At 39.9% G+C, this 12,838-nt stretch overlaps 1 protein-coding gene across 5 annotated transcripts in view; it reads right to left on the reverse strand.

Moving 5' to 3' along the window:
• LOC146772341 (beta-1,4-galactosyltransferase 1-like) overlaps positions 1-12,838 on the reverse strand; it is a 298,282-nt gene that overhangs the window by 33,268 nt on the left and 252,176 nt on the right. For all 5 annotated transcript variants that reach the window (XM_085637912.1, XM_085637911.1, XM_085637908.1 and 2 more), the window contains 2 exons: positions 8,164-8,286; positions 3,205-3,309 (listed from right to left, as the gene is read on the reverse strand). In XM_085637912.1, the coding sequence (XP_085494038.1) occupies positions 3,205-3,309; positions 8,164-8,286 (228 nt within the window). The remainder of the gene's footprint in view (positions 1-3,204; positions 3,310-8,163; positions 8,287-12,838) is intronic.

Below are 12,838 nucleotides of genomic sequence, written 5' to 3' on the forward strand. Positions count from 1 at the left end.
CTATGTAACTTGCACGTCTCTATCAAATCACCACTACCAGTCTTCCTTGCCGCGCACTCCATCACAGCACGACCGCAGCTCGCACACCAATTGTCGCATCGTCGCATGAACCTTCCTTCATCGTTTCAAAGGCTTTTGAGGGTTTTATTGAAGAATCACTCACATGTCTCGTCCAACACCAGGCACTTCTTCAAGCAACTGATAATTGCGGAACAACCTCCAGTATAAGACCACCCATCACAAAACCTTCGTGCGGATACTCCATCACTGCCACATACACCACTAAATTGTCGCATCGTCACTTGTTCCTTCCATCACCATCTGTCGCATGCGGCACTACTCCTGAGCACACATTTGCCGTTTGACTGTTGTCTTTTTGAGTACTATCATACGTAATGCTGTATTTTATTCTCCCCTTCCTTCCTTCATTTAACGTCCACAGGCTTTACAATCAAACCAGGCAATCTTTTGAAAAACCCTATAGTCCTGATGATGATCCCTTTATACTAGGAGCTAGGGATCGAAACGTCACGTCGACTTGCTATAACAGTTCCACATTGTATCGAGTGTGTAAATGTATTGTGGATACTGTTGGCTAGAGCTTACTTAAAGTTGATTAATGTATTGTAAGCCCCCATGATCGCTCCAAAGCCTTTTTGCCTGTTATTACTTTGTATATTCTTCTCACTTCTTGATCTTCTTTTTCCCTCTCTGTTGAAAACTCGGTACAGGATTGTGCCCTTGTTTCATCAGTCTTCACTATTCTAACTTATAATTTTGTGAAATTCATGATTAAATGCTCCTCTGTCCAGCTGGACACAGGAGGAACTCACATAGGTCTCATTGAAGTCTATGTAGAATTAGTTTTCCTAACCAAGATTACGCTAGGGACTATTGTTAACAAAAATACGAATTCACCCGTGATCCTTAGCTACCTTTACCGGGTTCCCTTGTTACTTATACTGTTTGGAGGAAACGTAGCACACTAATTCATAAGTTATGGACCATGCGCAAGATATCTCAGGCATAAATATGGACTTTGATTCTTGGTCCAAAGACCAAGAGTTTTTGATGTAAAGCCACTTAGGCTCTGCCAGTGGAAACCATTCAGTACCCAACTTCTAAATAGGGCAAGGGAACTGTGAGGTTGGCGGACAAGACATCATCTGTTTTATTGGAGTATGCCCCACATGCACTAACCTCTAAATGAGGTCTTATGCCCAGCAGTGGTGGAATTATACAGAGAATTGGTCGATTTTTGATGAATCCTCTTTACTTGTCCTACAAACCACTCTCTAGGACAGATCATCTTTTGTCCTGCTTTACTGGATGCCCCTTACTGTCTAAGTGAGATATGACTGGTCTACCAAGCACTCTGAGGTATGATAGGTCCAGAGAAGACAGAGTGTCCTCAATCTGAGTTTGGGAACTGGTGGACGGAAATAAGTACCTCTGGGGGAGTTTTGGAAATAAGAATGCCCTTTTCATGGTGGTCCTAAGTGGAAAAGTGGGTGCCATTGTATGGCTAAGTGCTACCCTGAAAAGAGGGGGAGTACGGGGGAGCTCTGGGCAGGTGTTCCTGCAAGAATGAGGACAACGTAAGTTACATTTTGAGAGGATTATTTTCTGAAGCGCTGTTCCTTAGTATGCCAATATTTTATCATGGACAAGCCTTTGTTGTGGGGCTCGGTATATCTGCCTTGTTTGTGCCTTTAGATGCCAGAGAAAATTGTGATATCAGAGAAAATTGGTGCTTTTACAGCCACAAATTTACAGTTGCTTTCTCTTTTTAGAGCAGTTTACTAAGCATATTAGTTTAAGAACTAAAGTTCTAAGAAGGCAGCGGGTTAGCAACTTGTTTGTCTGATTTGATAGGTGGCTAATCTCATATGTAACATCACTTTTTTGTCATTGTTAAATCCCAACAGTTCTACATAAAGTAATTGTGATTAAAAAGTTTGACTAGATTCTTTGATCAATAAGTAAGTTAAAAATATTACGTCATAATAAATTATGCAGTCACATAGGGATAGTGGCATGCGCTGTGAATTCGTTTTCTACTTATGCCTCATTGGCTATTTACACGCAAGGAGTAAAGTGCTCAATTCACTGGGCAAAAGTGAGATGTCAGACACCTCGCGGCCATTAGTGAGTTGCTACCATCACCCATGAAATTTTGTTGATAGTACTCTTTTCACCCAGCATGCCACAGAATTTGATATAAATAATTAAACATGATCATACTAAAAAAAATCTGAGGGTATCGTAAAATAAATGGGTCAATAATTATATAAATAAAATGGTTGGCATTGCCTGTCTCTTGCAATCGCCTTGCACATTTTAAGCAAGTTTCCATTTTTAAGAGCCATAACAAAATAGAGCAAAGCGTAACTGTGAATGTGCTGACTTTTCAAGGTTCTTGTGTAACTTCTCAAACCCTTACTTTGATGAGTTTTGAGCACTTTTACTGCACAAATGTTTACACATCTATCAGACTTCGGTCAGCAAGACCTAATGCATGTCTTACAACACAAGATCAGAAGAACTTTGAAAAACAATTGAAGGCAAACCTGTGAAAAAGTTGAACAAATCTAGCAAAAGGCCTCCTCAAGAAATTCAACCAATTATAAACAGATCCAATGGCAATAACTTGGCAGTCCGTCCAACAGCAAGTTAATAGTGTTAGTCAGATCAGAAATCAACATCTATTTGGGCATGGCAGATGAGCTCTACACATCACTACATGAGATTGCGAGTACACCAGATAGGGTTTTAAACATATGAAGAAAAAAGGGTCACCGACATATTTGAAGTAATTTGATCATCCTACATTGAGTAATATTCTGCATAACATCCCTCAGCCTTCTCATCTCCCTCTGTATTTGTTTGTCCCTTTCTTTTCTTCTGTTTTCTTCCTGCCTCTTTCTTCCAGTTGTTCATTGTTTATAAGTAGTTTAAGCATTTTTTATTATAAAAGTTACAAATTGCTATATGGAATATTTTTAATATGCGCTCATTTTTGCTCCTTACAAGTCATACTCCTTTGCTATTTTTTTGATAATGTAGGGGATATATATATCTTACCAAACATGCATCTAATATTCTTTCTAATAAAATCTCTAAGCACGTTGATGCACACAGTGACAACACTTGTTGTGGGGATTATGAAAGCTGCAGCTCAATCAGTGCCTATACACAACATACCTTTTCCCGTTGCTTTCATTCCCAGAATCCCTGTTGTGGACGATCATTTTAGACCTGGCGATGGCACTGTTGGGACGCTCAACCTTCATCCCTGATGAAACAACCCTAGTTATCATGGACGAAAGCACAAATGTTACTTTATAGGAGACCAGTCTCTCTGCTCACTCGTTGCATGCATTGGTGGCCCAATCGGCACACTGAGTGAAAGAGAGGAAAAATCTTAAATGTTAATCGTGGCTACCCTTCAAGAATGCCTAAAGCTTTTACATTTCTTTAGCTTTCACTTGTGAGCTACATGATTGTTTACATGTTTAGTAGATATTCAGAAACCACAATGAAATGTTGGGATATTAGGAGTAGCAAGAGTGCATTTAGTGAAATAGTTACTACATTATGTACGAAATACAAACCAAGGAAGTCCTAAGGCGACACACAAATTATGCTATTCAGAAAGTGGAACTTTGGGTAGTTTCCGTTGCATGTGGAGGACAGTCCGAGTGAAACACATCAATTCACCAGCAACATTTGAAAGATATGCTTCTCAACTGCTTTGAGAAAGTTTGGGTGTTGAGTTAGCGAAACGAGTCACATGCATTTGGGGTGTGGCTAGTGGACCGATGTGCTTGGAAGGCTCCAAATACAAGGAGAATCAACCCAACAGGCCAAAAGGGACAGGGTAGTTTACAACTAAACAAAAAATAATCCTCCCTTTCTTGCTTCGTGTGTGTCTATACACCCTTCATTAGACACCTCAACCATCATATTTGATAGAGTAAACATCTAAGGTAATATTCAACAACGATATTAAAAACACAAATACTATTAAAAACAAAAAAATAACTGTCTCACTCTCCTTTCAATGATTATCATTTATTTAAATATATACATTACATTAAAAACACACAGGCATTTATTAAAAATGATAACATCAAAATATACCATATTCAAATAAATAAGTCATTTTACTTTTGTTACTATTCTAAATAAAAAGATCTGTCGGCATAGTGTTTCGGTGGAAGTCAGAATGGTTCACACGACCTTCATCGGAACATATATTTTAAAATCAAGGACTATAGGAGACAGAAGCATAAATTACTAAAGTGCATTGTTTATTTAATGACATAATATACAATTCCCTAGTGTACAATCAACATTATAAACAAAGAAGGGCTTCCTTTCGTCTTCCACTTTATCTATGTAAATTGTTAGTGTAGATTAATAGCGTAGTCAGAATGCACTAAACAAAATACATCATATAGTGTCAGTGCATAAAACCATATATGACACGCAGTCCTTACTGTGAAAAAATATACATGTTTAAAAACATGGATATATCAGATCATCATATTTATTTATAGTATTGCATAAACAAACTCCCCTTCCTTCATAGACACTGTTTATCTATCCCACATTATAAATAAAAATATGAAAATATTTGAAACAGCAACATACATTCCTTTCCCTTCACTAATAGGGATAAGTTGATAACCATCTTTCGAGTTAGACACATTATAAACAAATATATACCTTAATCGTTATTCATTACACCATCGCTCAAGAGTGGTCTTGTAAATGAGGACTTAATAACGGGTCAAACAATTAGAGATGAAAACATTAATACTTTAAATTATGTCGGCTAATTAATTTGTATATATTGTAGGACATATACATTTCCAGAGGCAATTTTATTTAGACCTCCACAAGATCACTCTTGAGTGAGTGTGTAAAGGGTCGGTGATTTTTAGCCAGTAGTTTGCACTAAAGTATGATACATATTTAATGATGCTCAAACATAATTGCTAAATATGGATTGATTGGGTTTTTAGGTCTCTCTTGTCTCCTACAGAAACAATTGTTTTACTGTGTGAATTTATAAATCTAAATAGATTTGTCATCAGGAAGGCGGGGGATTGATCTCAAGAACAGACTAAACGCAGCATCAACAGAATTTATTTATTCAAAAGGACTTTTTACGTATAGGGATGCTTTGTTGCGGTTCCACATATTTTGATATTTTTATTTATAATGTGTGAATTATATATACAGTATCTATAAAGAAAGGGGAGTTTGTTTATGCAATACTGATGGGAGCAAGCTGTCCTTAACAATTGATCAGCTCCTGCCAATCAGTTCCTCTGTATGATTACCAGGAACATTGTCTCCACTTTTTGGGATTAACTAATCTGTAATGAATAAACCCAATTATTTTAGTTAATGCAATCCTTTATGTTGCACACTTCATTCTTCTGTGTAGTACGGGTAATGAAGTATCTCCTCACTCTTACCTCATTGTTTTATCATTGCTTGGTGTTCTATGTTTCACACAAAACTTAGATTTCCATATCCGTTTTCTATTAGTTTAAAACCGCCCGGAGTTGGTTTACTTATCCGCTCCCAAGACCGATATACTTTGCAGGAGGCAAAACAATCAGAATTTAACATAGTGCACTTCCTCTAAATTTAAATGTAGATGACATACCTATGGAATATGATTTGATACTACCTACATTTGTGAGACTTGCATTAATTAGAAGAGTAGAAAAGGGAAGCACATCTTGTTGGAATATTTTTCTACTATAATGCTGTTAATGCTCATATTTATTATACGAAGGAACTTTCATTAACATCAATGTAGTTCGTCTTTAATCAACACTGTGATCCATTTCTAAAGTGTATATAAAAAAGCTGGCAATGGTAGGAGCTAAAAATACAGATTTAATGTACGCAAAGGAAGAGGTGTCGACAAAATGACAGAACGATTTTAGGGCAGCGCAAACAGAGCACTATATTTTATTGGATTTAATTCTATCTAAACAAACTGTTGGAACAATCCGTGATCTCTCAGAAGTGCTATGAATCTATGACGACTTGTGTCAGTACAGAAGTGCTTTGTGTCTTGGTGACAACATAAAGACATCAAAATGTAGGCTCTTCATCAAATCTACCCCCAACTCCATTATGGGGACAGGTTATGTTTGCATAATGGCTATTTTCATATCCTGAGCTAAGAAACATTGAAAATATCTGAGTTACACTGTAGGAGGAAACCTTTTCCAATACAAGGTTCTTCCTTTCGATCTCGTCTGCACCACAACATTTCTCCAAATGTATGATGGCTGTGGCAGCTCACCTCGGGAAAATGAAGATTTTTGTCTATCCATAGGAAGACGACTGGCTCATCAAGGCATCTTCGTATCAACAAGCAAGCTCTCAGTTAACTGGGACTGTAGGTAAAGCACAAGAAATGTATCTCACCAGCAGTTTAACCCCTACACTACCTGAGTGCAGTCCTAGACACGGCACACACAAAAGTGTTTACTTCTAAGGAGAAAGGCTTATCTACCCTTCAGAAATGTTGCAATATGAAGACGACAGGCCATCCAACTGCAAGAGAAGTCTCCTCTCTTCTAGGATCAATGGCATCATGCATTTGTCTGGTCCCAAATGCACGTCTCTACATGAGGCCTCTACAACAGTGCCTAGACGATCAGTGGGATCAGCTATCAGGAAGATGGGCGGACAGAGTGATGTTAACAATTTATGTAAAACAATCGCTCAGCTGGGTCGCCGAGCATAGACTCTTTTCAGAGGAGTAAATTTCCATCAAGCCATTTCGATCGAAACCATAATGACTGATGCTTCCCTTACAGGTTGGCATGCTCATATGGACCAACTTCAAATAGAAGGTATGGGATCTCTGAGGGAACAGTCTTACCACATCAACCCATTGGAGCTGAGAGCAGTACATTTAGCCCTGAGAGCTTTCCTCCAGCCATCCAGGATGAATTCTCTCCTTGTACAGATGATGAATACAATAACCATGCATTATCTGAACATTGACATTATCTCCATTGAAATCATAAGCTCCACCCCGAAGGTAGAGATATAATAAGCATAACTCTATCCTGCTAATTTGAATATCCAAAAGAACTGAGCAAACTGCCATCTACAGGGCATGATGGGACACTGGAGGTTAAGGAGCACTAGGTGCAGTATTTCATTCTCAATATATTCAATGCTGCAGCATACCCTATACATCTACATTGCCATATATTCCAGCATACCCTATACATCTACATTGCCATATATTCCAGCATACCCTATACATCTACATTGCCATATATTCCCCTATCTCTTACATTAAAAAGAAATACAAAGTTTGTGGAAGACGTTTTTAAAAGGTCACCTTATAATTATTTCTCGTGAATTTTTAAAGCTTATGCCTTTTTGCTTCCAAATTTCAAAGTAATTCAATATAATTGGCAATACGGCCTGTTTTAAGGCTGCAACATTTCGCATTTGTGTCACACGTGCTCCCTGGCCCTACTGAAGTACAGCAAAGAAAATGTGACGTCGAAAGATCTTCTTCAAGGTCCTTGCACGTGAGCGGAACTATTCAGTGTTGTTGATTATCAATGGAGATCCCATGAGACAGAAATAGTTTTCAACATGAAAGTGCATGTCAAGCAGGTGCAGGAGTCACAAGAGGGCACATAGATGTCAGAGTAACTTGTGTTGAGCCCAAAGTGGGGTACTTTTCATCAGTTACTGCGCCCTGGAAATCATTGCCCTAATGTCCTTTCTGCCCCTTCCTCGGCCCTCTCCATGGGAGCAGCATGGTGCTCAAAAAACATAAGCTGAACCATCTGCTCCGGTGGGTTTAAGAGACATGTACTTTGATTACTGGTACATATGTAATTCCAGTGGGATTGGTAATGGACTCCTCTGGTGAAAATTCCAGGTGAAATATCAGGAGTAAAATGAGGATGGAAATTACTGATTTCCTCTTGAATTCTTTATTTCACAAAAGACTCTCTTGGTTTGACACATATTACCAGATTGTTGTGATTTGTGGACATAATGTGGAGACATATCGGTTTCTTGTTGATGTGTATAAACCCCTGGCCTGCAGACACAACCTGTACCAAAAATATTTTAGACTTTATCTGAGATACAGACCTGTTGTACAATTCATCGTCTTCTCCTCCCCAGCCCCAGAACATGTTGGAATATCCATTGATTTTGAGAAATTGGTCTTTGCTGAACGCTACCACCCCACCGAAGAGTGTATCATAGGGTAAGCTGTGAAAAGAGAAATATTCGACAGAATGAATGAGGTGTCCTTGGACTTAGAAACCATAACATCACAATTTGTTACACACTACAACTGCTAGCTATGAATTCCCCTAACCTGATTAATGAAGAAAAAGACTGCACACATTACCAAGTTAAACAGGATATTGTTTCAGTAAAATAGGTTTTGCCATCCCTGCATTGATGTAATTATAAAGAAGCATTCTGAGCAATCACTGTATTGTTATATAACATGGTTTTAAAAAGTAAAAGCAAGGATACATTATATGCATTAACAGTGCTAGACTGAGAAGTTGGAAACTGAGCTATTTCATTTCAATTCAAAATAAGCTTTATTACATTTCTTCTGTGGAAATCATAAAATGAAAATGCATATATAAAAACCCAAGTACTATTTACAAAGCTAAAAATCATGTGCAAATTAATTACGTATATGACAATCTTATTTGAAAAGTTAAGAACCTTCAGCAACAATCACTGTTGCTAAGAAAATGTATCATAAAATGCAGTCACATTTACATCACCAGAAGATCACAATATGATGGCCTTTCTGCATCTAATTACATTCTTTAAAAACATTGCCATAGACCACACAGTGTACTCATTGGCTAACAACTAAAAGGATAAAAATGCTGGGAGGGCGTTGTCTAAGGCCAAGCAGCCTTAAGGTCAGTAAAATCCAAATATTTCATTGTTTTTATTAAAATTTACAAAAGAGCACGACATGAATTGTTGCCTGTTGTGACATATCATCACATGGACATTTACAAAGCAAACATGACCAGTCATTAGTTACAGGGAAGCTTGTTAGGCGATGGAAAATGCCTAACCTAAAGCGAGTTAAAACAAATCTGTCCTGCGTCCCCTCCATGAATTGTTAGTATGGCTGTAACTGGTCAAGATCATTTGTTTATTACAAACACTCACCTTCAATATTTCCAGAGATAATCTAAGAGACTCCAATAGCAGCATGCACTCTCTTTTAAGATCTTTTCTGCTGATGTGTCTAGGGATTCCTGTTGTTCATAATATTCCGGAAGGCCTAGGTCGCTTCTGAAGTCTTTTATATATTTATATACTTCATCCAAGGTATACTAAATACCCACAGCAATTTAAGACAGTCCCTTATAATATCCCTATTAAGGGTGGTTTTCACTGAAGTCCAAATCTTATGCCATAAAAGAATAGATTGTATTTTAATTAAATCTGATAAGTGGGGTAACCGCCGATTCGCATGGCATACATAGGTGGAACAGCCACCCGGAACAGCTAGTACAAATCTTAAAAAGGCATTATCCACCAGATGTAGGGGCTGACAATCATAATAGCCCATATCCCAGCACCATACATAGCTGTAGTTACGCACTCAGCCTACACTTTTGCCCAGCTTCCTTGAGAAGTTAACCAAGGCTGACGAAGCTTTCAATGGCAATAGCTTTCTTGATTTAATTGCCTGGCACCAAGAGCCATTCTGGTCAAACAGGATACCCAGGTACAGAAATGTCTTGGTGAATTCAATCTTCTTATCTATGAGGATATCCTTGCACTTTGAGATCCCTTTCCACAGTCCTTTATGAAAGTCTTCAATTTACTTGCAACCCCAGGTTCTGCATGTAAGCATTAAAGCTTATAAATAGACGTTGTAGCCCCAATTGAGATTGTGCCATCACCGCTGCATCACCAGCATAGAGGAGGGCGGGTATTGGGCGATGTCCAATTTGTGGCAAATCCCGACACTGATCAGACAGTGTAAATACCAAACTATTAATATATAATGTAAAAAGAAAGGGTGCCAAAATGCATCACTGCTTCGTCCTTGGGGGCAAGTGTGATTTGTGTTGCCGCTACCCCTGGAGGGGCTGAGATTGCTGTTTCTGCCACTGCTGTGGATAAGGAAGGTCTCCGCACGGGACTCCAGCTTCCAGGAGTCCGTGCGTGCTCACAGCTGCATCGAGGTCCGCCCACCCGCCCATTGGTTCCTGCCCCCTTCAAATATCCCCAATCACCGCTGCGCGGGACGCGCGCGGGACGCCCTGGACGAAGCCCGGACAAAGGGCAGACAGTCTGTGACAGTCCAGGACAGGAGGGAGCTGGAGGAGGCTGGGACGGATCCAGTAGTGTGGGTGTAGCTTTAAGGTATCCAATCACTTCTGTTGCCCTGGTAAGACTGTTGTGCCTCCCATTGTAATATTAACAACTGTGACCTGTAGCGGGTAGCCACTAGTTTACTGGATCAGAACGGCTGCTTGGTTGAGTTTATTATGTCTAAAGCGAAAAACGCCATTGTGACGGCCACCATGGACAATTATTTGGTTAAAATGGCGGACAAAATCAACCAAGAGTGCAGAAAGTCTTTGGGGCGTGTGGACCCCCATATTATTTCTTCACCTCCATCTATTTTATCCATTTCCCCGTCTAACCCTCCCATGGCTATCAATAATTCCAACCACTTGGATAACTCCATCTTGGCGGTGCTTCCAGACCAAGTCCGTTCAGATGGTTTAATACCTGGGGCTGCTACTGATTTAGAATCAAGTTCGGTTGGACATCCAGATCCACCGTTACCCTGTCCCACGGCAACGAGATCGCAGAGAGGTCCACGGGCGTGTAGGAATATTAATAAGAATGCTCAACTGAAGCGGGGGACGAATCGCTTAATTAAGAGAGTGGATCCACCTTCAACCAGTGCTGTGGGTGACCCTAATTTAGTATCGGCCTCTACCTTGGCCACTTTAGATGGTGAGTTATTCGATCTCCTAATCAGTACCTTAGAAGCTAAGTTTGACTTGATTGTCAAACCCCTATTGATTAAGCTTGATATGGTTAATGCAGAAGTAGTTAGACTGGGAGGTATGTTGGATTCGTTTATTAACCCCAGTATAGGTGACCTAGTTAAGGATCAGGAAGTTGGAGGCCCTACTCCCAAGAATGCAAGTGAGATTACCCCTACGGTTATGTCCAATACCCCTATGCCTCCCTCTGGGGGTTTTTGTGAGAAGGTACCTGTTGTGTCTAACCTCTCGTTGAGAACAGGTCGTAATTCTTTGTCTAATTTAGCCTCAGGGAACCAGGTGACACATAGTACTGGAAAAGCCAAAATTAATGTCAACTCACAGCCTGATTTACCACCGGACTGTGCTCCTTATGTGGCAGTCCTGACAAACGTCCCCCCAGATAGAGAGAGCAGACATAATAATACATATAGCGAATCCCATGCCTCTTTGAAAAATAAGACTGTGGACTGGCTTCATCGGGAGTGTGGTTTCCCAGTAGCCCTAGCTGATGAAATTCTAAGTACCGGAAGAATTAATTGGATAGGTAGCTCGCGCAAGAACTGTGATGGCGATTGTATAGTTGTTAATTTTAGAAATCCCCATCTCGCCTCCACTGTTCTGAGAAGAGGTACTTCTCTCCCCTACCGAGGCCAAGGGATTTCTCTTCGTCCCCTTGGTTATTTTTATAGGCATTTATATAACCAGCCTAATTCCGACTATATTAGTGCGGGGGCAAGAGATTTAAACCTGCATACTACTTTTAGTGTTGCTACATCCAATAGATTCCAGTCACAGAGTGGACTGGATTCCAACGACTGACTGGGTACTGTCCAGAAGAACTCAAGGGATGAAGCTGTTTCTTTAGGACGTGGGGGAGGTGATGCAACATTGGGGGGTTTCTGACCCCGCGGGACTAGGTGCCAACTGTAGCCCTACTGTTGATACCATTAATGATAACAGACGCTGTGAAGGCGGAGGTTGGTTTCTGACGATCGGGGTGGATACCCTTCCCTTATTAGTGTTCCGCACGGTCAGAGCGGACCAATTTCATTGAGCTTTATGTCCATTAAAAACTCTAACCCCCGGTTATGTTCAATTGTTAGTTGGAATGTAGCAGGTCTCTCATCTAAGGACGCCTGCTTGGGTTGGTTGGAGTTTATTAATGCTTTTAACATTATTTGTTTTCAAGAGACCTGGTGTACTGATCTAATCAATTATAATGGGTTTGTTTCATATCAATTACCAGCTGTGGCATCCCCCTTGGGTAGGGCAAAGGGTGGGCTCCTGGTTCTGATTTCAGTGGATGTTCCCATCATTGTCAAAAAACATGTATTGGTTGGGGTCCATTCCCAGATTCTATGGCTTTATCAGGAGCATGGGAGAAATATTCTTTTAATAAACTTTTATAACAATGTATTTGATAATACCAGGCACCAGGTAGTGGTGGCTCTTGAGACCGCTTTGGCTGACATCATAATGGAGTTTGATATTGATTTTGATTATATTTGGGTGGGAGATTTCAATACTGCTGTTTGTCCTCTTTCCTCCCAAAGGGTCTGTGGATCTAATAATAGTTTAGGAGTTGATGTTCCCCACTTCCCACATACCAACTATGGAGATGCTCTGAATAAAATCCTGACCATTTACGATCTGGAAATTTTGGTTAACGCGAAAAATGCCTCTGGAGATATAATCCCTAGTTTTAGGGGAAGGAATGCAAATACCGTAATAGATTTTATTTGCATATCCTCTAGTCTTAGTTCATG

Source organism: Triturus cristatus, chromosome 12 (assembly GCF_964204655.1).
Source record: "Triturus cristatus chromosome 12, aTriCri1.1, whole genome shotgun sequence".
Classification (NCBI taxonomy): Eukaryota; Metazoa; Chordata; class Amphibia; order Caudata; family Salamandridae; genus Triturus; species Triturus cristatus.